At 43.5% G+C, this 26,212-nt stretch overlaps 1 protein-coding gene across 1 annotated transcript in view; it reads left to right on the plus strand.

Moving 5' to 3' along the window:
• The window catches only part of ptprt (protein tyrosine phosphatase receptor type T), a 318,930-nt gene that overhangs the window by 201,549 nt on the left and 91,169 nt on the right, over nt 1–26,212 (plus strand). Inside the window, 2 exon segments of the mRNA XM_056395774.1 lie at nt 15,707–15,842; nt 22,731–22,763. Of these exon segments, the coding sequence (XP_056251749.1) occupies nt 15,707–15,842; nt 22,731–22,763 (169 nt within the window).

A 26,212-nucleotide genomic window follows, 5' to 3' on the forward strand; every position in this document is an offset into this window, starting at 1 on the left:
ACTACACACACACACACTACCAGTCAATAGCCTAAGTATTGCAACAGTAACGTTAGACTGTTTGAACCGGCAATGCAGTCGTTTTTCATATTGAAAGGACTGACTGAAAGAAAAGGACGAGAGCCATGAACTGAATTTGTGTTTGAGCTCTCCACCAGCTAAAACTGAAGTTACAATACAGAAGCTATTAACTTTAAGTGTGGTTTCACATTTGACGAAAAACAACAATGGATGATGGTATTCACGGGTACGTTTCCCCTCCCTGAGTGATCAACTCTAACTTCCCTTTTCATCACTGATGTAACATACACTTTCAAAAGCTGAGTTTGTCAGTGGGATTCATTTGAAACAACGGTGGCATATTTATTTAAAGGTCCCCAATTTCCTTCTTCTTCTGTGTTTTATTTGAAGTGTTGATCCATAAGAACCGAAAACCATCTCAGTGTAGTTTTACATCTCCTCTCTCAGGCTTCTCTCTGGAGCTCTAGTAACAACAGGTCGGTGAGCCAATCAGAAGAGAGGAGGCTCTGAGCCTCTCTTGGTCCAGGTGGGCGGGGCTTGGTGACTGCTTTGTTGTGACATCACAAAGTTCCAGAAGTCCTGACGGCTGGTTTTAAGGCTCAGTTTCTGAATACAGGCTGTGTGCATTTCTCTGTGGACTGAGGCTTTGAGACTTTCACAGTATTAATATAGAAGCTAGAACTGATCTATAATCTCACTACTTTATACTACATACTTAAATGTTTAAGGTCATTGTCGAATAGGTGTCCTTCACAACACCACACAGCTTAAAATTGCGTTTCTTGTAAAAGAGAAAAACCTTGTTTCAGCCAGTGGAGATTTAGTTCAAAACAAATTTGAGCTTTGGTCGTTTCAAGTGCCGCCGAGAACTTTTCTGAAACTGAAAGTTATTCAGACCTCAAGGTCTGTCAGGGCTGAATGTGATGAAAAGCAACATGAAACTTCTGGCCTACCGTGTCCTCGGCCCGAGTCTGGCCCGTAAACATCTGAGCAGATTGTGGCCGGAAGATTTCCTCCACTTGCACCAGAATTGGTCCAGATGTGGAAACAGCATCTGACAATCATGCTGTGTGTGGGCCAGATTTGGGAACTGGTCATATACTGGGCCAGAAGAAAACAAGCTGATTTATTTTGCTATCAGATTTACCGTAGCTTAGCATAGGTTAGCTTCATCCACTGCTGTCCACTGTTTCAAACCTGTTTCATATCCTATATATCAGTACTGCAGTCACAGACCATAATGCTCTTTGTACACGTTCAGACTCGGTTGTTTATGACGCCGATTGATCCCAAAGGAGATCAATCAATCTACCGGACACCATCCTCCACTGATCACTGATGCCACTTCCCCTTAATCACTCCCGCACCCTGCGACTCATTGTTTACCACCACGTCTGCCCCTGACGTTTGTCGTGACCCAGGAACAGCTGCACATACCGACAGTATCCAGCGTGTTTCTGGCTCACAGACTTTACGAGTCACGTGAACTTGAAGCCACTAAACCGGGACCGATAATGAGATATCCAACCTTTAACATACGTGTCACCGCTACCTGAGAAAAGACGCTCTGATGTAAAAGTAAAATCTAACATTTCACATTGTTCAATTTGTCAGCAATCATTTCATTTACTTGTGATTTATTTTAATACAGCAATAAAAAAAAAAAAAACACAGAAGCTCAACAATATTTACTGAACTTTGTCAAAACCACGTCTATGCTAATCTCTTTAGGATTTTATTTAGCAACGCAGCGACGTGACAGCACAATGTGAATGTCATTCAGCCGCACAACAATCAAAATGTTGACGTGAACAATGGGGATATAACTGGGAATCATTCGGCGGCAGGCGTAATCGTAAACTGCTGTCACAAGCCCTTTGTCAGGAGTGTGAGATGACTTCACATGAATACAATAACACTCATTGTCCTGAGGGAAATTGAGGTTTCCAGGCCCCGGCACAAAGAATTATGCATATCATGCACAGCTGCGGACACTGGTGAAATCCTAAATTGAATAAATATGGATGTTATTCATATGAAGACGGGTTGATTTCCTCAATGCAGATGAAAGCGGGAAAAACCTGTGGGTGCATTGAAACGGCATTTCATTTAAGGGGCCGAACAATTTACACTCACGTTTTAACACTTAATTAAAATTAAACAGTTTATCTATTAGTTTTAATGGATGCTAAATAAAGAAATGTGTTGAGCGGAGCATTTATCTACACTTTGTAATGATTCCTTGGTTATAGCACTTAAAAAGATAACAAGCGTGTGCATGTGTAAAGGCAAACACACAATTCAGTATCTGATGTATTCAGCTGCAAGAAGTCTGTGAGCGACATCCCAGCGCTGCGTCTCTTAACCCTCATCCACTCTGCGTCACCTGCGCTCCGTGCTTCTTCCTGAGTGTTCTCATCCAGCACTTTACGGCTCATCCAGCGACGCCGGAGCAGCTGAACCCACTTGTTTTTAACCCACTTTGTGATTCCTAAACCCGGAGGAGCGAAACCCGAGTGTTAACGACTCAACTTTGACACCGTAACCGGGCGGAGATCCGCTCGCTTTCAGCTCCATCGCTTTAAAGAGTGAAGTCAGAAACTGGCTTCTTTGGCTTTTACACCAAATCCAACAATTTTATAATACAGTTTGTTTTTTATTTCCTAAATAAAAGATAGCTGCACTTCAGTAGCAACTACAGTATCTGTTGATGGTGCAGTAAATATCTCTCCCTCAGATTTATAAGTCCGTTCACTTTTCAAAGAGATTGATTTGGAAGTGAATTGAACACAGCCCTGGTGTTATATCACACTCCCTCTGTGCAGCAGTAGCCAGGTGGCAGAAGTCCCACTCTGTTCATCTCTCCCACTGCAGTGCTTCAGAGATGTATACTTCAACTATTATGCAATAAAAAAGCAAATGAAAGACAAATATGTAAAGTTACAGCAACGATCTGATCTTTCTCTAATCAGCTCAACATCAAAACCTGCATGAAATCACTTTCAGTCCAAACGACTGACGCATAATTTACAGATTGTGCAGATTGTCAGTCGTCCAGCTCACGGATCTCAGGGGCAAAGGGACTTGGTTCTAGATACTTGAAGTCCAGTTGCCCTCCATTCAACCCCCTGAAACTCAAATCAGCATTTTTCAGTGCTGCCATGGCGATAATAAAATATTTCTCATGGGAGACATCTGCCATCATTTTGCAACATGGCCGAGAACAAAGGCAGTTTAACAAACGATCGATCGCCAGTGTCTGAGAATGACTTTGCTCGGCGCTCGGCACGCTCATGTTTCTGAGTTGCATCATCCACACTACTGTACGTCAGGTGTGAGGAACGCAGACGTGAACAAGAGTGTGACCTCAGTGTGGTCGGATCATTTCATGTTATTGGTGATTGATTTTACATGCGGCGCCTTTCTTTTCCCCGCATCGATGATTGAGACTTCTGCACCGACGGCGTCTGTATGCCCCGCACGCATTTCAACGTTCTGGATTTCACAGGAGCATCAAACCCCCCCCCCGTCATCCATACACTGATATTATACGTCAGCTTCAATTCCCATTACCATTAGTCCAAAGGTCGGTTATAATTGGTGGTGCACGGCGCCGCGGTGTAACCGACTCCGCCGCCGCGCAATACTGATGCAACATGTGGTTCGCTATCCGTGCATGTGTGATGCGAGTGTGCGTGACACGCTGATAGGGATCATATCCGAATAAATGTCTGTCATTGAACCTCCACTGCCACACACACACACACACACACACACACACACACACACACACACAAACACAAACACAAACACACACTGTTCTTTACAACCTCTCCCTCCACTTTCCCATCATCACCAAGTGCCGCCTGCTCGCTGCTTAGTGAGTCACTTTGCTCTCTGAATTTGCAGCAGATTGAGTCAGACTGTTCAGGAAAAAAAAATAATAATAAAAGAAGAAAAAACAAACTCAGGGATGTTTGTAGGTGAAAATCTGCAGATGATGTGGCTTTTTAAGGGGTTCAATAACAGTCAGCAGTGGATGAAATGCCGTCGAAGCCGTACAGGGAGCACGCCGGGTTCGACTCCGGCTGACGGGGAAGTACAGATGGAGAGACACTGGGCGAGTGAAGAGAGAGAGAGAAACCATATTCCAGAGAGGAAAAGAAATAAAACCCGAGAGGATCAAAAAAACGACAAGAGGCAGAAAGTGACAGAAACTGACTTGAAAAAAGTCATAAAAAGTACAGATCCAGCAGTGGAGGCTCAAGGATCTTTCAGGTGTTTTTCTTTTCCCATCCCACTGTAGCGTTGTGTATGCAGACAGGCGTACCTGCCTCGTTCGCTGCCAGACAGACCTTGTGGCAAATTGTTGTCTTATGCAAAGTTCGCCCTTCCAACTCCAAACTATGAATTTCCCATCTGCTCCACAGCGCAGCAACAAAATGTTCACTTGTCCCTGCGTAAATCCTGCCAGGTCGTAAAGTACCCACAAGCACCTGGGGATGGAGGGGAGGAGGGAGGGATGGAAGAGATGGATGAGATGGATAGATAGAAAGATAGAAGCTGAACTCTTGAACTCATTGCTGAATTCAGTGAGGTTTGATTTTCTGTGCTGAGTTTGGCATCCAGTCGATCTCCTCAAAGCGTTCATTCACTTCACCAGTGGCTCAGGTCGGCGTCAGAACGACCTTCGTTTGATCCACGAGATCAGCGAGACTTTGATCAAGATTAAAGTTGCTTAAGACTGTAGCGGTGTCTGTTGGTCAGGATGCAGCGGGCGGCAGGTGGTCCGTCCATCCGTCAGATTCTTGTGAAAGCGATATCTCAGAGAAATCTGAAGCAGAAAAATTTCTTCAGCTATTTGCACAAACCTTTACTCGGACTCGAGGATGAACTGAGTAGAGTTCGGTGGTTAAAGGTCAAACTTCTGGCCCAACATATACCTGGGTCTCCGGCCCGAGCCTGGCCCACATCTGTGCAGATTCCAGCTGCGATCCTCCAGTATTGTCTAACAGCTGCAGTGTTGTCTGTGTGTGTGTCCAGATGTGGCAGTAGCCTCCGGCAGTCATGCTGTACGGGCCAGATTCGGGCCGTGGTGCTGGATGTATAAATGGGGCACAAGAAAACCAGCAACACCTGGAGGGAGTTTCATTACAACTGGCACAAACGTCCACAGATTAGAATTTAGTGGTTAAAGGTCAAAGGTCAAGCTCACAGTGACCTCACAAAAACATGAAAATATTATTGAAATATGCCACAACTCTGGAATTAATACACTAATGATGATAAAACTTCACACGGATAACAAATGAAGAAATCATTTTTAATGATCTGTTTCATTTCTACCAAATAACAAGAGGTTTTTTTATGATTGCTGGGTTCAGCTGAGTTATTGGGCTCCACTGTTGGTCCACTTCACTGCGCCAGTTATCAAATGTTCCAGTGTCATCCCAACACAGAAGTAAATAGACTACAACTACAGCAATTAACTTCAACAACAAACATGAAATGATTTCCCTTGAATTTAAAGTTGAACAGCGTTTTGTTTTTGTTTTTTTTGCCGCCCCGCAGAGAAAAACGCCAACAATTACCAAACGCTCGATAATTGTGTAATTGGTGCACAAAGAAAACATTCTCTACGTTTCAGGCTCCCACCTCAGAGACACTTTGCTCTGAACTTAAAAAAGCAAACTAATGAAAGTGGAGTTGTTACTGACGTGACCTCGGTGCCGAAAGCTCAACTTATAAAGCTCGGATCAGCTGTTTTGTGCAGGTTGTGCGTCGGTTTTTAACAAAGTCAAAGCTGCTGAATACTGTATATTTAAAGCTAAATGATGAGTTGTGTGATTACGCAACCTAACCCCTCCCTCCCGTCACTTCCTGCTTTCTCTCCTGTCAACCTACAGCAGCTGTGTCCTAACATGTGGTTCACTTCGGACTTTAGCTGCGTTTCCCCTTCGAGGGGGAAATCGAAGCTCCAATCGAACGCGAAGTGCTTTGTGTGTCCCGGTCATTGATTAGGTCCTCTAATGGCATGTTGCATTGCATTTTGGGATTGTTTTGGCGTACAGCAGGGATACAGGCGCGCTCATGTAGCTGTCAACAGATCTGGATTGAATAAACAGACACTCACCACATGCCAGAGGTCAATACTTTTATGACAAGCTGTACTCTCAGTGGGTTTTTTATATATAAACAATGATCCCAGGATAAAGAATCCAGAGTTTAATTCATATAAAAATTCACTCTTCAGGGTTGAATATAATAATATAAGTCGTACAATCTCCCGTCATCAGTTTCTCACTGTTCAGTAAAAGTATTTCAGCTCAGAGGATAATGTATATTGTCTCACACGAACATACACACACACACATTTTTAACAACACTCCACCCCCACCCCCCCCCCCACCCCCCCCACCCCAACTCCAAAGAGCTCCACAGAGACCAGATGATGGAGCATTTAAATCGTTTTAGTTCTTAAAAGCTCTGAAGTGCTTAGTAAACCGTGTCCTGTTGACCTTAAAATTAATGTCAGCATTAATGGAATCTGGTGTGTGTGTGTGTGTGTGTGTGTGTGTGTGTGTGTGTGTGTGTGTGTGTGTGTGTGTGTGTTTGTGTGTGTGTGTGTGTGTGTGTGTGTGTGTGTGTGTGTGTGTGTGTGTGTGTGTGTGTGTGTGTGTGTGTGTGTGTGAGGGATTGAGAGGCAACTATTAGCATTGCCCTTTATTGTTTACTTAGTTATGGAGACTCAAGATATGTTAATCCGTCATCATGTGACCACACGCACTTTCAAACACACACACACATTCACAAAGCTCAACAGAATCACATGTACTAATTCACCCAGGTACACACACACACACACACACACACACACACTCACACTCACACTGATACACAGGTGCATTGTTACATACAGTACACACTCAAACATACACAGAAATAAGACATATTTAAGAAATACACACACACTGACACACAAGAGCGCTGCGGCAGCATAGTTCAGATTAGTAATCCTGTTAAACACACTCAGCCATGCTAACGCTAATCCACAGAAGATGCACCCCACAGCTGCTGACAAACAATAGCTAAAAGCTAAACCTTCACATCAACCCAGATCTGACACACACACACACACACACACACACTTACATAACCTGCGTGACATGCGTGCAAATTGTATGTGTACATATGTTTTTTCACGCACACACGTGAAACAATATACTGTATGCTTTATGAAGTACACTTCATTAATTAAATTTTCATTTAAATACATTAGATAATAATAGCATGATGATAGCACACACACACACAGACGTGACACACAAACACAAACATGCAAAACAAACAAATAGAAAATAAGAATAGAGGACAAAAGTTAATTTGTTTGTGTGCAGACACACACACACACACACACACACAGCGCAGCAGCGTTTAATATGCCATTCAGGGCTGCTGCAGTGCGTTGGTAGCTGGGAGAATCAATCTTCTCTCCATTTGGATGAGATTATGTTTTTAATATCTCTGGTTTTACCCATAATTCCTCCCTGATAATTTTATCATGCTCTCCAAGTAGGAGAAATAAAAAGAAAGAAGAAGAAGAATAAAAAGAGTGCAGAGAGAAAAGTATAAATGAAAAGGATATTACACCAGTGATGAGTGCACACACACACATGCTCACACAACGCCGCGGTGCATTCAGGAACACACCAAACTCCTGGGGATTAATGCCTTTGGACTGCGATCAATATCATCAGCAGCCCGCTGTTGTCAGAGTTATAACGGCAAACAGGGAGGAAGTCTCCTTTAATACATTCATCCTTCTCCTGTTGTGCATGAAGACACGATGCAGCGGGAGCACGTTCATATATATTCCAGTAGGAGAGACCGGCGACGGCTGCAACACAAACACATTCACCGATTAACTTCTGTTTTCTGTCTCAAGAAGCATAGCAGTCTGAAAACATGCACTGTTTTCAATAATATTACAGTATTATTTATTTATACCATACCGTTAAAGGAGAGACTTTTTGCATTTCTCTCAGTTACTCAGAGACTTTTTACACTCGACCAACCAAACTTTTATGTGTTAAACTCACACCTGTCTGCTAATTATCAAATACATACTTATAGGTGATGGCATATGACATATAATTCACTATATTTATTTAAATGGAAGAATTCAGATGTTGCAACTGACACCAAACCTGGGGACGGTTACAACATATTAAAAACATTTCACTAGCATAGTTTTCTGAAAATAAGCATAATTTTACAATAATATTATAGTAATATTTATTTATTTAGTTATATTTATCAAAGAACCGTTAGTGCGTTTTGTTTTGCATACAACACAGGCCCACCCTGAGGAAAATATGCACAATTTATGTGCTTATGATTATGTTGAACAGGCAAATATTTTATAAGACCATCAAACAAAATTATTTCCCAAAGTAACTTGTTTGTATTTTCTTATGCATTAAAATGAGCAATTATTGTTGCATCTGTTTTGCTGTGTGACAAATTAGCTTCAGATTTTGCAGATTTTTAATTAAAAATGTTAAAAACACACTGAAAACACTGACTGCAGCACTGCAGACAGTCACAATAAGTTATTGCAGCCGTCTCCGCCCTATCAGCCCTGACACGTGCTAACCATGTGACTCAGAAGTCAAAACAATAATTTAAACTAACTCAATTTTGATGAATTAATTCCAAACCTCAGGACAGTATCATAAAAACACAGCTAATGAAAAAATACTTACTACTACTAAAGTAACGACCTCACCATAACGTGCAGTATGATGTCATCGCTTTAGCATGTTTCTGATTGGAGGAATAAAAATAGCTTTTTAAGATCAAACATCATAGACAAATAAAAGAGTAACATCTACTGCATCTGCACTTTTAAAAAATATAACATCGATAGAGCAGAATAAAATAAAGCAGAGACTCCACTCCACTTAATGCTGAAAAGGGAAAATATTTGAACAGTACATCCAGGTCCCTCAGTGGTGCTGAACTAAAAAAGAAATACCTGAATAAAGACATCAAGGGTTCAGACTCAGTTCATCTCTCCCCTGCTTCACCTCAGGGTTCATTCTAATCGTACTGTGCTCCGAGATGCTAAGCTAGCATGTGAAAACGTCTCTGCATGGAACATCACTTCTCACCATATTTACTGTACGAGCCGGAGTGTTAGAGAGAGAGAGTGTGTGTGTGTGTGTGTGTGTGTGTGTGTGTGTGTGTGTGTGTGTACTGTATTCTCCATAGCCCCCTAGTAACTGTGTTGTCCGTACAGTATTCCCCTGGTAGGACGGCCCATCAGTGTCAAGGCCAGTCGGAGCAGTTATACCTCTCACATCGATATTTCATGTCTCCCCCCCGAGAGGATTTTAACAGGTCGAGTGAGGAATTTAAAGACCCTCCTCGAGCCTCGCAGACCCCCACCCCTCCCCACTCCTTTCTCTCTGCTAAGCTCTTGTGCACCACACGTGAAGATGAGCGATGCTGCGTTCAGGAGGCCTGCAGGTTCATGGACAACCTGAGAGTGCAGATGAGTAAATATGAGCGTTTGCTAGACAAAGCTGATTCCCCTTCGCTTCAGTAAAACAAATAAAATGTTTAGGATTTACAATTGTACACAACGTTTTAATTAAGTTTTAAAAATACGCTCGCTCGTCTTAATTTTCCCTCCCCACATGTTTGGCTGCTCGTGGCAAAGTAACGCAATCGGAGCAAAGTGTCGGCGAGGTGTTTTCATCTTGTGATGGATATGAAGAGTAATGATCTCGGCTAATTTAGGAGACTTTTTGATCAGTGGAGAAAAGAAAAATGGCTCCAGCTGAACACATCTCTGTGATCGGGTCCAAACAGTTTGATGTTTTTAGTCTTAACAACGTCTCACAACAGTGTGGCTGACAGCTACTGTCAGCTGCCGACACGTAACAAGCACTATTTTCTGTTCATTGCATATTTAATAGAGGTAAAATTAATTAAAACTAGTTGAGTGAGAGTCTTCAACCCCCCGCAGGCTTTTACTCCATATAGTTTAAAATATACAGGCAGCAGGATCTGTGTGTTTCAGAATGGACATTTAAATTAAACACTCTCTCAATCAAAACAATAACAAAAGATGGTGTTGGGTGACGCCATGAAGTAGCGTGGAATCATGGGAGTTGTTGTCTTGTTGATTCTAACCATTAAAAACACTGAATAAAGCAGTTTTTCACATTTAAGTTCAATGTTTCACCGACGTCCAACGACTAAAATCCTTCATCTGGTGAAAATATTGAGTTGAAAACCACCAAAGTGTAAAAAGTGAATCTTAAAAATGAGACTTAAAACTGGATAAAAAATCCAATTTGGATGATATGATCATAGAGGATATGATGTCATTTACAGGCGACCAATGAAACGTTACCATGATTAAAATCAACATTCAATCACACATTTGGGAAAACGTAAGAACACAAGTGAACAACACATAGAACACAGGTCCAGTTGTTTTTAGACATTTTAATGTGGGAAAGTTTCAAATCAGAATTTAAAATACTTGAGACTCAACCAGTGAAAGATGTCGCAACATCGTCCTTGATATTTCAGTGTCAGCTGGCCGAATGTATTGTTCAGGTACAGTACGAACACCTCTTCTCCTCCAACCGCCGTGTGCCAACAAAATAATACCTGCACCACCTGCCAGAGCTGGTGGCAAGACGGCAAGATGGATCCATAAATTGTAGATGCTTAGGCGCCACCTGTTCTCTCACGCTTATGATACGACAATAAACGAGGCCGCGGCGTCCTCTATGTCGTGTTTGCACCGGGTGTCGATCAATCCTATTCTGCCTGATGACTTGCTTCGTCTCATCTTTTCACCCCCTTGTAATGGACACACTCGCATTAGATTTGCCCCCCCCCTCCAGGTCAGAGCGTCGTCTGAGTTTGCCTGATTGGCCGAGTGGCTCCCAAACTGGCCAATCACGGTGTTAAATGGAGCCGAACCCGTTGCCAGGTGGGGTCCGCCGCTGTTACATTATGAACTGTTGAACCCAATCAGCACGTGGGCCGCTGAAGTGTGAACAAATGGGGTCACGCTGTAATGTGTTAGGTGATACATATTGCGGATCACTGGGGGGGGGGGGGGGGGGGGGGGGGGGGGGGGGGGATTGAGGTTTAATACACCTGTGGGGTGATTACCGGGGCGCAGACTACAGGGAAATGTGTGAACTCGTCTCTTGCATGACCGCTCCAGGCTCTTGTAACTGCAGTGTGCTTGATGGACACAGACAAGCTGAAATTCACACTTCTGTACACCTCTGCTGATTACAGGGCCACCGCCCGTCACACAGAGTCCTTCCTGGGTTATTTTCTCAAAGTGTTAATGGGAATTAAAACAGCAGGCTGCACACTTGTGAACGTATCAGGGCTGATTGTGTAAAAATGAGCCGGTTAGCGACCAGAGAAGCCACCACATATGTAAAGTTATGGGTTGAATTATGCCCCACTTACCTGCAGGCTGATTAAAGACGGGCTCTTGTAGTAATTGTGCAGCGTATTTCAGGGAGGAGTGTTTGAGTAAATGATGAGATTTTATAAGTTTGTGTATCAGCAGTTCAGTGGAGCCCCTTGATGATGTGTGCTGTAGCTAGAGGCTACGTTAGTCTGCGTGTGAGGCGTTTAGGGGACATCTGCAAATTGTAGCATCTACCAATAGTTTGGATGTGAGGCGTTTAGGGCACATCTATAAGTTGTACTGTCTGCAAACAGTCTGCATGTGAGGGGTTAAGGGGGCATCTGTATATAAAGCTTCTGCCATTATTCTGTATGAGGTGTTTACGAGACATCTGTAAATTGTAGCGTTCGTCAATACTCTGCATGTGAGGCGTTTAGGGGACAGCTGCAAAGTGTACCATTTCCCAATAGTCTGCATGTGGGGTGTTTAGGAGGCATCAGTAAATTAGTTTCTGCCATTACTCTGTATGAGGCGTTTATGAGACATCTGTAAATTGTAGTGTCTTCCAATAGCTTGCTTGTGAGGCGTTTAGGGGACCTCTGTTAAATGTAGCATCTAAACTGGCAAAATTTTGACATTATGTGATTTTCAGGTAATTTTTGCTTCATGCAGTTTTTTACCTTCTTGTGAATGCAGCTCATATAATACCAGGATGTGCAGACACCCCTCGTTCGGATCATCCTGTACTGAAAATAGTTTCTACTTGTGAGGATCGAGTAGCACATTTGAAAAGAAGCGCTGCTCAGACGGTCTGAGAGAGTTTTTAAAAGCAGCTTCCCAACATCTGGATGAGGTGTGACCGTCTAAAACAGAACCGCTCCGACTATTTACAGCAAGCGTTCCACATATTTTGTCCAGCCACCTTCCTCACATCCTTTTTTATGATGCTGTTTCTGTTCTCGTCTGAGTTCAAGTGGAAGTCTGCTGCTGCTGCTGCTGCTGCTGCTGCTGCTGCTGCTGCTGCTGCTGCTGCTGCTGATGCTGCTGCTGCTGCTGCTGCTGCTGATGCTGCTGCTGCTGCTGCTGCTGCTGCTGCTGGTGCTGCTGGTGCAGCTGCTGCTGCTGCTGCTGCTGCTGCTGCTGCTGATGCTGCTGCTGCTGCTGCTGCTGCTGCTGATGCTGCTGCTGCTGCTGCTGCTGCTGCTGCTGCTGCTGCTGCTGCTGCAGCTGCTGCTGCTGCTGCTGCTGCTGCTGCTGCTGCTGCTGCTGCTGCTGCTGCTGCTGCTGCTGCTGCTGCTGCTGCTGCTGCAGACAAGGACTGAATGAAGACTGGGATCAAGCTCTGAACACACTCACAGAAAGACTCCACTGTGCCTTTGAATTAAGCAGATGTCTGCAATCAATATAAGCACTTTTTGTAGCCAGATTCATTCTTGCACCAATAACAACTGTATAGAATTTGATAGACACAGAGGATAATACAAAGTCTGCCCTTGATTTCTTTGGATTTTTTTGTGTAAAGCTTTAACATTTTATAGCTTGAACAGTTAAAAAAGAGTTTCTTTCTTTTCTTCTAGACAAAACATTCAGCATCTATTGAGTATCCTGTTTTTTATTTTATTTTAATTTTTTCACTGCACTTTCAAAAAGTACAGCACTTAATACTGAAGTCCGCCATTAAAATGTCTGTTTGATTTCTCATTTCCATCGAGGAGATGCCGAGAGAAGAGGCTGCATTTTCTCTCCGGCATTAGCGCGTAGGACGGAGAGTGACAGTTGTGTTTTATAGATTTCTTTATTTATTTTTGAATTCACAAGGTGATGCTTCTGTAGCTTGAAGACGCGGACGGCGTCTATGATCGGATTACAAAGGCGGTGACGGCGTGTTATCATTGAAGGCATTCAGGGGGTTTTTAAAGGAACATCTCATCGCTGCAGCCGTTGAGGACTGTTGCAGTTATTACAGAGCGTGCCAAGGTTAGGTGCTTAAGCCTTTAGCTCAGTGGATTCCACTACCAACCTTGTGTTGTTATTGCGGGGGGGGGGGGCAAAGATGAGCGAGACAGGGGATTAAACTGAACTCCCACACAGCAGTATCACTCTATTAATCGCCCGTCTTTGTCTATCAAGGTTATAACAAGAGGCTGCTGGGAGCTCGTCTGTACAGGTGCATTCATGTGCAGGATCTCTGGTTTCCTGCGCTCGAGGGTTTCTGGTCATTCTTCTTTTTCATGTGATTCATCTTCTACCGCTCTTTCCTCTATCTCTTTATCCTCCCCACATCTCTCCCCATCTTTCTTTTCTGACTAACGTCTTGGTTTTCCTCTTCTTCCTCTCTCTTGTCTTCCTCAGTCATCTCCCACATGACCCCCCCCCCTCTCTCTCTGTCTGTCTTCCTCTATTTATTTTATTTTTTATCTCTGTTTATCTCCGCCCTCACCTCCCTCTCCTTTCTGTTTCTATCTCTGGGTTCCATTACCTTCACTGCTGCAGCTGGTATTCATTATAGATGTACTTTTATTTTTCTCTGGCCGCGTGGTGAACAGTTCAGGCTCATACTAAATGCCTTTTTTTAATTAACTTATGATTGGAATTATCAGGGTTTCCTCTTTATTGAAGTCACAAGAAATTATTACATTATTACAGTTAGAAATTTCTGTTGCATTAACCCATTAAGACCTGAGGCACCTCCAAACACCTGAGGGTGTTCTGAAAAACTTATCACTAAACTCTTTATTTCTCTGCCTCTGAAGCAGATAGAAACATGCAATAAAAACCATTTGAGACCTTAAACTTTTGACATTTATTGTAAATCATTAGCTTTACCTTGCAAATTTAATTTGGCTGGAAAATGAAGCACATTTATCAACCGTTTCCCTCAGGTCAATTTCACTGTCAGAACCGCGACTTTAAGAAACTTTTTTGCAGCTAAAACTGACAACAACCCCCCCCCCAAAAAAGAAATACATTTCCCATAATGCAGTTCACCTCCCCATAATGAATTCCAGCAAATCACAATGTATTTCATTGGTCACGTGTCTTAAAAACAACAAAATATATATTATGTGTGTACGTCTCATTGGGTCTAAAGATGGATAACCCATAGCGTGCATCTTTTTCTTTGATTGTTCCCATGGCAACGTTTTGATTGATAGAAACAACTTAATCATGTTTTAACTTGAAATTATTGTAGAAAAATAAAGTGTATGTATCATCAGTGAGGAAGCCTAAGCAGCAAACAGGAAGTACCCCCCCCCCTTGCAGTCGTAGGTGACACGCTCTCCTCCCCCCTCACTCAGTGTATTGACAGTCACCTCCCGGCCTCGACATCACGCCGTACACTGATAGCTGCGCTCTCACCTGCATAAATATGTATCGACGTCCTGTACAACCCACACCCACACGCCAACCTTGCGCTCACCTTCCCCAACTTGTGTTTTCCATCCACCTCTGTGTGTTGATCTGTTCGCCAGCTCATTTAATCCTCATGTAAAAAAAAAAAAAAGAGGGATTCGGGGGCCATTTGTGCATGTGCGGCGTTTTCTATGTGCATGTGTGTAGTTGACGTCTGCGTGTGACTTCTACAGTTGTGCTTTGTTTGTCCTTGTCCTGTGTATATGTGTGTTAATCAAAATAAAAAATGTTTATAATAATGTGATTTTCAAGCATGTGAAGTTTAACCAAAGTGAAAGATTCACATTAAAATTAAAACCGTTTTCAAAAAGATAAAAGTTTTAAATATCCGAGTCCTGGTTTTATACTTTGTTTATATTGTGTGTGTGTTTTTTTGCATGCTGATGATTTCATCCTCCTCTGCACATCGCTGCATGTTGTTTATGACTCGTGTTTGGCTCTTTGCGTGTGGATGAAGTGTTTAGAGTATCTTCACCTTGGGATCAAGTGTGTTCAGTGCGTCTTTGTTTGTGGCTAACGTGTGTATGATTTGTGAGCGCATGAGAGAGAGAGCGTGTGTTTTTCAAGGATGGCTACCAAGGGTAAACCTTTATAGTAAAGTGTGTGTGTGTGTGTGTGTGTGTGTGTGTGTGTGTGTGTGTCTGTGTGTGTTCGCACGCCTTGTATTTGTTTGTGTGCATGCACTCGTGTGGTCATTTCTATGTGATCGTGTTTGTGCCTCATTATTTGTATTTGGTTGCCTACCAATGTGACTATGTGCATACCTGTGTGTGTGTGTGTGTCTGTGTCTGTGTGTGTGTGTGTCTGTGGGTGTAGGTGCGTCCACGCAGGACTCGGATGCCATGGAGCCGGAGAAGCAGGTGGACAGCACGGTGAAAATGGCCGGAGTGATCGCAGGGATCCTCATGTTCATCATCATCCTCCTCGGCGTCGTCCTCACCTTCAAACGCAGGTAGGTGACAAACCTGAATGCCAGGACAGAGCAGCAGCTTAAAGGTGCTATGTGTAGCATTTTAATAACAGTAATAAATCATTAACACGTCCCTTTTTTTTTTTTGCATCTTCACTGCAATTCCCTTAACCCACAGATAGGACTGTTGGTAGCCTCTGTCAGACTCTGTGCTGCATTTTGCTGTTGAGTTGCTTTATGGCACAAAACAGTAACATTTTAAACTTCCTGTGTTTTATTTGAAGTGTTGATCCATCAGAAGATATAAGAACCATCTCAGTGTAGTTTTACATCTCCTCTCTCAGGCTTCTCTCTGCAGCTCTAGTAACAACAGGTCGGTGAGCCAATCAGAAGAGAGGAGGCTCTGAGCCTCTCTTCTGATTGGCTGACTGATTTCTGACTGATCCAACCAAATATATAGCAGTCACCACTCAGAGAAACCAAATCCTGCAAGGTTTGGATGGTGGGTCCAGGTGGGCGGGGCTTGGTGACTGCTTCGTTGTGACATCACAAAGTTCCAGAAGTCCTGACGGCTGGTTTTAAGGCTCAGTTTCTGAATACAGGCTGTGTGCATTTCTCTGTGGACTGAGGCTTTGATACTTTCACAGTATTAATATAGAAGCTAGAGCTGATCTATAATCACACTACACATGGACACAGACCTTTACACTGGAGGAGCTTTAATAGTTTGCAGATAGTGAACGGAGCCTAACAGCTGATTTAAGTTAAAAGATGGCAGCTAAAACCGCAGCACTGGCACGAGACAGAGGCTACCAATCATCTTAACGACCATTGTGTCATTTGTACGTGTTGATGAATAAAATACTACATTTAGCATCTTTAAACCATGTGGCTGAACACACTGATTGATGGATAGACCTCATGTTAATTTGAAGTGTCCTCATAGTTGATAGTAGAGATGAACAGACAGATGTGAAGAGGCTATGGACAGGTGGGGGGAGGTAAATGTCGTGAGTTGAAGGGGATATCAGTGAAAAGGTTTAATCAGAATTTAAAATGTTTTTCATTTAGTTTCAGAGTCAGACAACAAACTGTTGTTTTAGAGATTAGCAGTTATCAAACATTGCAGGCCACACTGATTGTTGCGATTACGAAGGCCACAGACTTTAATTTGCTTCTTAAGGCGATATAAAAGGTCAGAATTATGTATCGAATCTGGTGATTTTCTTAATCCTCTCTTACCCTTAAAGGCAAAATAAATAATAATGACAGAGGTGCCCAGAGTTTAGATATATCCAATACCTCAGATGGTTTGTATTACTTTTATTTCTCTTTTTTTTATTTTTTTATTTCCATTAGCAGACATACACAGTTTCCTGTGTCTTTGTCAACATGCACACTGGCCTGCCACCATCACCTGCCTTTCTTTGACTTTACTTCATCCATCCATCCATCCATCCCTCTCTACCCCACTCACATTACTGCTTATACATTTTGTTTTGCTGACATGTTCTGTGTCATGATTTCACGTTTTATTTTTTGCCACTTTACTCGATTCACACTCGAAAACTTCCACAAAACTTCGCCTCCAAAGCAAAAAATGTCCCTCAATGTGTCGCTCATGTTGCTTCAGCACATACAGTCAACCAACAATGAGACTGAGGGGAAAATGGCAAAAACAGCAAAAGAGAGCAAATGTACTCCAGCAATCCCACTGTGACACTTTTCTTCTTGTTAGTAATTGAAGCATATCTACACTGTAAAACTATGTCTGGAGCCGCAGGGAGGTGAAATGCAAGGCGTGAGGATTACTTGGTCTGATTGCCCAAGGCTTGAAATCCTGAGACTTTTTTTTTTTTTACAACCAAACATCAGAATAAATAACGCTGCAGACTCAAAACCACTGGGCTGTTTTCAAAAGAAATACACAAATACTGCTGCTGGTTTAATCCCCTGAAGATGAAATGATGCCGACTTTTGCTGCTTGTTGTTGTTTAGCAGAGATTTACTGTGAGAGCCGAGTGCAAAGTGTCTGAACGAGGCAGTGGTGTTTTATAAAGCGAGGTGGCGGCGGCCGCCACGTTACAGCCATCAATAAGCTTGGACAGTTATCACATCAGCTGCTGCCGTCAGGTTTCTCCCTCCCTTCAGGCAATCAGGCTGTAAATGTCATATATTGAGACAGAAAGACTCTTGGCATCAGTCAAATATTTGATGTAAAAAGATAAATAAATAAAAACTCTTTAAATGCTTGTACAAACCTCCAGTTAAGGCTCAATAGCTAATCCTGCCTTATTAGCATTAAACTACTGTCCAGCTCCTGTTTTCAGTACTTTTCTTCTCCGGCTCTAACAGCGTATCCATGTCCACATGTTTGCAAAGAAACAGGAGACCTTGTTTACAGTGAAGGAGAAAAGTGCGTCCAGGCAGGAGAGAAGAACGTGGTCAATCTCTTCCGTGCATACGACACCTTCACGCACAACAAAGGAAACATAAAACTTTACGCAGGCATTTGTACGCTGAGGGGAAACTTGCAGATAACTCACTGGATTTCTTACCGCTGGTCCGAATGCAGCATTGGATCCATTTCAATCGGGATCGGGAGGCTGGGGAGTCAGAGGCCACAGGGTCAGTTGGAAATGCTAATCAGAGGCTAGCACAGGCTAACAGAGAATATCCACCAAGAGGATAAAAGTCCATCAGAGCCAAAGGGAGGGAAATGCCAGGTGTACAAGGAGGGGGCAGGTAGGGGATAAAGGGAGGGAGCAGGAGAGGAGGGAAAATTAAAACAGGGGAGGAAGGAAGAAAATGTGTGAGGTGTAGAAAAACTATGAAAACAAGGCAGCCCTGGTTAACCCGGGGGTCAAATGAATATGCTAATCAGATGCTAACCAGGCTAACTGGGCATAATATACATAAAAAGGCCAATTAGAGGGCAACCAACACCGCAGTGTGTGTGGTGAAAAGAGAAGGGAAAGAGCGACGGTGAAGCCGGAGAGAAAGAAGAAAAGACGGAAGCAGTTTGAGATGCCGCTCAGACGCTCTCATGAATCCAAGCTGACCCAGGCAGGCCGGTCAGGGCTAAAGGTCCCGCACAGGTCAAACGGAGGAGTCATGGAGCACATATGAAAGTATGACAGAGGGAAGGAGAAGACAAACAGATATGGAGATGATCCTCGGGCCAGGACGAGGGCGGAGAGAGGGAAATAAAGGGACGTTTGCAGAGAGATGTGAAGAGGGAGGGTGGGAAAGAAAACGACAGCAGAAAGTAGCAGAGAAGCCAAAAGGGAGGGAATAAAAAGACTGTAAGAGGTTGTGAAGAGGAGAAGAATTGATAAAAGCAGTGCAGACAAATAGATTCGGACAGTGGGAGGTTTACCATATCATCCCCTGTTTTTCAGGGTCATCTATATTTTATTCCGCACACTTCATCCGGCCGTCCGAGTGGAAGGAAAAGGGTTTTTTTTTTTTTTTTAAATCGAAAGTGTTTTACATGCCTTTCAGAGCCCATAAATTATTCCCAGACAAAACTTTGTCGGGGGAAGTGAAGTGAGCGCGCACAAAACTGTCCAATTAATCTTTCAGGACGCCGTTACACGTGTTCCAAATGGACTTTATTTTTTCAGGGGATGTTGCTGATAATGTGATGTAAAAGTGAATAACGCCGGACATGGCTGAAGTCTTAATGGGGATTCGATGTTTTCACAGCCAGGTGGCCCCCGAGGGCTCGAACTAGCAGCACCGGAAGATACATTTTTCATAAAAAGGTTGAGAGGAGAATGGATGAATACTTAATGTTTCTGAAGCTGTGTGTGTGTGTGTGTGTGTGTGTGTGTGTGTGTGTGTGTGTTGAAGGTGACGTCTCTGGATCTGTAAATTGATTGAAAAATTATGTTATTTAAACTTTTTCCACCTCTGTTTTTCCTTTCATGCCGGCTGTTTAAAATTCAGCCCCTGCAGCCATGTTTTCTGATTTTAATTTGTCAGAAGCTTTTTTACGTGCGGGTCGGCCTCTTAAGAGGAAGACTCGATGGCGTTTCAATAGCTTGGATACAAAAACAAACAAAAACAGGTAGCAAACAAGCAAATTAACAAACGATATAGACATCACCTCCGGCTATATTCCTCCGCTGCTCGGCACGACTCGGGGTAAATCTGCCCGTCCACATTAGCAGCTGCTCTGTTCTGTTCGGGCCTTAAATCTGCATTCGAGCAGAAACCTCAGAAATTATTTAACCCCATCCCTCTGTGACTTTTAAAGGTCCTGAGCGAGGCCGGGTCAGACAGCAAGACAGACAGGCAGTCAGACAGACAGTCAGTCAGACAGTCAGACAGACAGTCAGACAGACAGTCAGTCAGACAGTCAGACAGACAGACAGTCAGTCAGTCAGACAGACAGACAGTCAGTCAGTCAGACAGACAGACAGTCAGTCAGTCAGTCAGTCAGACAGACAGACAGACAGACAGACAGACAGTCAGTCCACACTGAAGCTTCCCGTATCATCATTGTTACGTCTCTGTGCCTCAGCAGCTGCTTTAAACTTACATTAATTAAAAAAACAAAAAAACACAGAGGTTGCAGGTGGAGACTGAGGTGCTATTTGATTAGCGACACGCCTGAAACACGCTACTGATGCTTGTTAAGATTAGTCCCAATCAGAGCATATAACACACACACACACACACACACATGCACACACATGCACACAAGCTGCACAACACAAGCCGGGAGTATTAGGTCACTAAGGTTTTGTTAATGTCGTGTATTTAGTGGAACAGCTAGTGTGTGTCTGTATGTGTGTGTGCGTGCGTGCGTGCGTGCGTGCGTGTGAGTGTGTGTGTGTTTGAATATTAGCGATGGCCGCAGACACACAAACGCTGCTCTCGTCCAAATACAGACCAAATTATTTCTCTCAGGTCTTCGACTCCTCCTCGACCTTCACAACCACAGGTCCTTTAAAGTTCCTCATCATTCAGCCTCGGTTACAACGTTTCTGAATGATTAGACACGGTTTTTAGTATTATAAGTATTTTCCTACAAACAATGAGTCCTTGTCTGCGGAGAGGAGAAGGCCAAGTTATCTTGAGATGATGTGAGAAATCACAGTGGGTAGTTTCTCTGAAGATGATTCCCCTCGTCATCTGAAGAGACAACCAGTCCTCAGACCTGAACAACCACAGGTCGTCTGTCCCGACCCGGACGAGTGTCTCCTTCTGGTTAATGAACCACGCGCTCTACCTCCTCATCCAATAATCACGCGGAGTGCACAGGCAGCGTTGTACCAGACCTTCGTCACCATGGTTACAATAACAAACAGTCGTGACCTGGTCACGGGGAATCGAAACACCGGTCTCCACCCCAACCTCCTCCTGACCTGCTCTTTTACCCTTTACGACCAGTACGTGTCGCCTAGCAACAAATCGTAACCGTGGGTCACAATGATCCGCTGCACAGACGACCTGTGGGCTCGTTGTTTCCAGGAAGACGGTCTCAGGACGAGGTCGTCCTTAAAGACGAGGGTTCAGATCAGTGACTCAACACTGACTCAAACGCCGATTATGAAGCAGATTTTTAAACCTTTTTATATTTCGCTGGGAGGGAAAATAACACTGTGACATCACTGCAGCTGGATTAAAAGGAAATATCATTATCTACAATAATACACTAAAACAAAGTCAGAGTAAAACTTAATTGGCCCTAATTAAAGGCTAAAATATTTGTCTAATTCAGCCGTTTGACTGTCAGTAAAATCATCTTCCAGTCGGTGCATGGATGGCGTGATGTAAAGTAGTTTTTGTTTCAGTTTAAGTGTACGCACATTCACACAGCGACGCGCTTTCTCACAAATACTTTGCTGCCCAAATTGCACATCCATTGTTTTGTGCGCTCAGTCGCCCCTCCCCCCGACTCTTTAACATCTCAACAGCAGCCACTGTGACAACGGGAAGCAAACATCCCTGGTTACATCTGAGTTTTTTCTTTCTTCTCATAAACATCCCGTCACTTTTCTCCTGCCTTGAATCCATCCCCGGATCAGTGAATTACTTTTTTATTCCCTTTTGTTCTGAGAGAAGAAAATCTCTCACTCGATGTGTCGCTTTGCTAAAGAGGAAACAAAAGATTTAATTTGAGAGCTCCTCTGGTAGAATTTCACCGTCATCAGTGATGGTACAAATTCAAAGACATTTTCTCAAAATGCATTTTTCTCTGCACAATCACGGGCTCATCTGTGAGAAACTGTTCATGCCCGTCATGAAACTCTGGGACGTCTTCCCTTGTCGTCCCTTGATAAATCCTTGTTTCTCGATACGTCGCTTAGCAGCTGAAGACCTGCAGCAAGTCCCACACACTGCGCTGATTCATGCTGCACGAGAAAAGCCAGCTTCCCAACCCCGTGCGGGTCCTGGTCCCATCTTTTCATCGATGCCTCAACAGATAAAAAATCAAATTAAATCTGTTTTCCCACCTCTTTAGGCTCCACGCAGCTCATTCACATTCACCGCTCTCCAGACATAGACACATAGATTTCACACTGTTCAAAACTCATGTGTCTCAGAGTTGAGTTCATTTTCTGTATCAGCCAGGACACTGAATATGTGCCAGTAAATAATAGAAGTAAGGCTGTGTATTTTTTATTTATTTTTTATTTTTTTTGCCAGCATGAATTCAGCCTGAGAATAAAAAGCTGTAGCAATGTTCCCGTATCTACAGGAAACATCAGGGAAGCTGGAGGAGAGTCAGGTCTGCCTTTCGCCTCGGTGTTAACAGGAAAACAAGAACAAAAAAAAATACAGATGAAACTGATGTTTCACCGCCTCTCTGACTGGAGTCTCACTCCCTTTTATGTCTCTCTCTATCTTCCTGTTTCCTGTCTTTGGCTCCACCCCTTCCTGTCCCGTCCTGTACCTGCCTTGCCCTTGCTCCGATAGAGAGATTCACACGTGGAGAACTCTGAGCGTGGGGTATTGTATGTTTACTTCTAGACATCAACGCATCCGACTCCGTTCCTCACTGTGACTCTCATCACGCCTCCTCCTCTGGCTCGCAGCCGTTTTTCCAAATGCATCTGATCACCTCCGAACCACACCCGGAAAAGGGATGTGGTGTTCCCATAGAAATATTCTGCCAGATTAAAACATTATTCATTAGATGATTCGATATCCTTAAAAAAAATAAAAAGTGCCAAACTCAAAAACCTCAGTTTGAAATAAAACTGGATTTTAACTCGCACATCCTGCCTTTCCTTTTTAACAGTAATAACTGCTGATGTCCTGCACATGCACATGGTAATTGCAGTGTTTACAAATCTCAAAACTGTTGAAGAGGGCCACCACATATTTTGGGAGCTGCACATCCTTTTTCCTTTTTAAGAGTGTGAAACATGAAAGACCTATTATTTTAATCTCTGTGGCACACATGTAATTTTCTCCCCCGGCTGTTTCAGCTCTGAGTAACCAGCACACAGAGTTTAAGCTTCTCTTCACACACCAGATCTGTGTCATTTTCTGTCAAAATTCAGGATTTTTCTATTCCCCTGCAAATCCAGTTCACATCCAGTCCCCAGTGTCGGCATCATGAGAAGATGTATTTATGTTTTCCTTGATGGCTGACGATACAATCTTGTGGAATAAGTGCAGTAATATGTGAGCAAAATATTCAGGCTTAAATTTAAAAATGTGACGTATCACAGTTGGGGTTATTTGACGTGAGGTTGTGGGAGGTACTTATCTTTTAACCCTTTACCTGATGGCCCCGCCCACAGCAGCGCATCACTGACTATAGATGAGTAACTCACACAATCTCAAGTCAAATAACCTGAACTACCACTTTTAAATGTGAGGCAAGTTAAACTAACATCAGATGCATTTGGTTAAACCACGTCCTCTGGTATATTTGGTCATTTATTTCACGTCATCTGTGCATCTCCGTCATTCTTTGCACGTCATCTGTGCTCAGTGATTCTTCCTTATTTTTATGTAAAATGTGCACGTTTGAAAGAAACATCATGAATCCATCATTATCATCCCATTACCTCTGTGTGGTGAGAGATGCTCGTCCGTCCATCCCTTTTGATGCATTGCAAGGTAATTATTCTCTCTGCAAATCTACATCTACACCTGCAGTAAAGCTCCCGTCGGAAACAGAGAGACAGGAATTAAGATTCTTCTGCTTTCTAAAACGGGAGCACACGGGTTCGCCACAATTGATTACACCTCGCCGCAAGAGCGAGCCAATCAGGAACTTTTTTTCAGAAGCGAGAAAACCGAGCCCCGCCGCCTCCGATATCAGAGCAAAAGGTTAAATAATTAGTGCAACTTTGTAGGTTAGAAATTACATGTTTTGGCTTCGGCTAATAAAAACTGAGGTGGGTGATTAAGAGGGAGATATGTGGCAGTGTCTCGCTGAATGAGATGTGAAGCTTCACAAATATCTCCACCCACACTGTTCTGGGCTCGAAGACAATCCACTCTGTGCCCGTCATGGTAGCTACCGCCTGGGTGTCGTGTTTCTCTAATAGCACCCCGGTCTTCGTTTAAAGCTACACACACCTCTGTACCTGAACGCTGATTTCTGTGGAAGCCAAACTTATTGAATTACAGTTTGTTTTTTGTTTTTTAAATCTTGCAGCACTGGAATGAAGCATTTAGTATTTAAGTGTATTTCCCAGAGGGGGATGGAGATGTGATGGTGGGATTTTGACAGCTGTGTCAACTGGGCCGTCGCGGTTTGTCCCGGCTCTTAGGCCACGACAAAAGGAGGGAAATCCACACAGTTGTACTTGAAATAAGGAACAAATCAGATTTATTTACATAAAAGAAAACCAGTCAGCAGGTCAGTAGTGTTAGTGAGTGGATGTATGAAAGGGTGGTGTTGGATGGTGTCAAATAAAAAGTAGGAACCAAACAAAAGAAAGCATGTGGTGCAAGAGGGGGATGATGGAGGGAGAGAGAAAATAAGGAGGGATGGTGTTTAATGCTAACCCCACCGACCAACACCTGAAGGGACAGCAGAGCCAGAGGGGCCGTCACACTGGTCACATAAAATGCCAATTCTAACAATTCCAATAAAAAGAAATATACTTCCAAAAACCCTAAATGAATTAAAGATGAGAGGAAGCTGGAAATGTCAGGCGGATGTAGAGAGATGACTTTCCCAAACGTCTTTCATTGAGGAAAGTTTAACGTTGATGGTCAGAAACATCATCTTAACATCAGCTAACAAGGTTTTAGTTTGAGCGCAGCTGATAGTCTGTAAATAAAGATGGACGCAGCCTCTGTGACGTCACCCACAGGTTTCTGAAGCTCAGAGTGAGCTGCTCCACCGTCGCCATCTTGGCAGTGTCTGACTCCGCCCTCTAACTCCCAGCTAATCCAAAACTAGTCAAAGAGGAGGGGCGTGTGTGAGCTGAGACGTTGGTGCAAGCATATGCTCACCCACCTGTCACTCAAAGAGGCCACGCCCCTCAATTCTCCATAACTTTAGTCCTTAATAAAATGTAAACAGGTGAGTTATATAAACAGGTGTCATGAAGGAGGAAATTATCTCTAGAGACCAAAACAGTTTTTGTACCAGGCTGTAAACATGTTTATTTCTGCTGTAAAGTTGGACATTTTAACATGGGAGTCTATGGGGACTGACTCACTGTTGGAGCCAGACTCTAGTGGTCGTTTGAGGAACTGCAGCCTCAGTGTTCGCTTCACGTTTCAGCCCTTGAGGTTGCCGCTTCGCGTAGTTTCATCTGAAGCTGTAGCAGTTACCAAACCTTGAGAACAGAAGCACCACAATCTGACTCTTTGAGTCATTTTGTGACATTCTTCCTTGAGGAGGAAGGAGTTTGCAAACGTAACTGCTGTGACAGCTGATTCATCAGGAAGTCCTGGGAGCGCCTCGACCCAAAGGTTTTGTAAGGTCTTAAATTACGCCCCAGTCCGCTCCACCCCGCCTTAAAAAGTCACGAAATAAATGATGAATCTCGGCACTGAGACAGCAAAAGGACACATCCTCTTTCCAGACAGTGTACTGCACCCTCGGGGGCTCGGTCTATGACAAGAGAATTGAGGTGATTAGTAACTGATGTCAGCCCAGGGAATGGACTCAGGCTGGATCCCCTGCAAATGGCAGGCTCTTACAAGGCCAAGTGGTCTGAAGTGTGTGTGTGTGTGTGTGTGTGTGTGTGTGTGTGTGTGTGCGTGTGTGTGTGCTGTGTGTTGTGTGTTGTGTGTTGTGTGAGACTTTCTGGGATATATACTGTCCACAGACACGCACACACACATTAGAGAGTGCTGAGTGCTTCCATGCTGACAGATGCTAAACTTGTACTTATTCACAGTTGATTTGGCAGCGTTAACACACACACACACACACACACACACACACACACACACACACACACACACACACACACACACAC

The sequence above is a fragment of the Seriola aureovittata genome, chromosome 2, assembly GCF_021018895.1.
Source record: "Seriola aureovittata isolate HTS-2021-v1 ecotype China chromosome 2, ASM2101889v1, whole genome shotgun sequence".
Taxonomy (NCBI): domain Eukaryota; kingdom Metazoa; phylum Chordata; class Actinopteri; order Carangiformes; family Carangidae; genus Seriola; species Seriola aureovittata.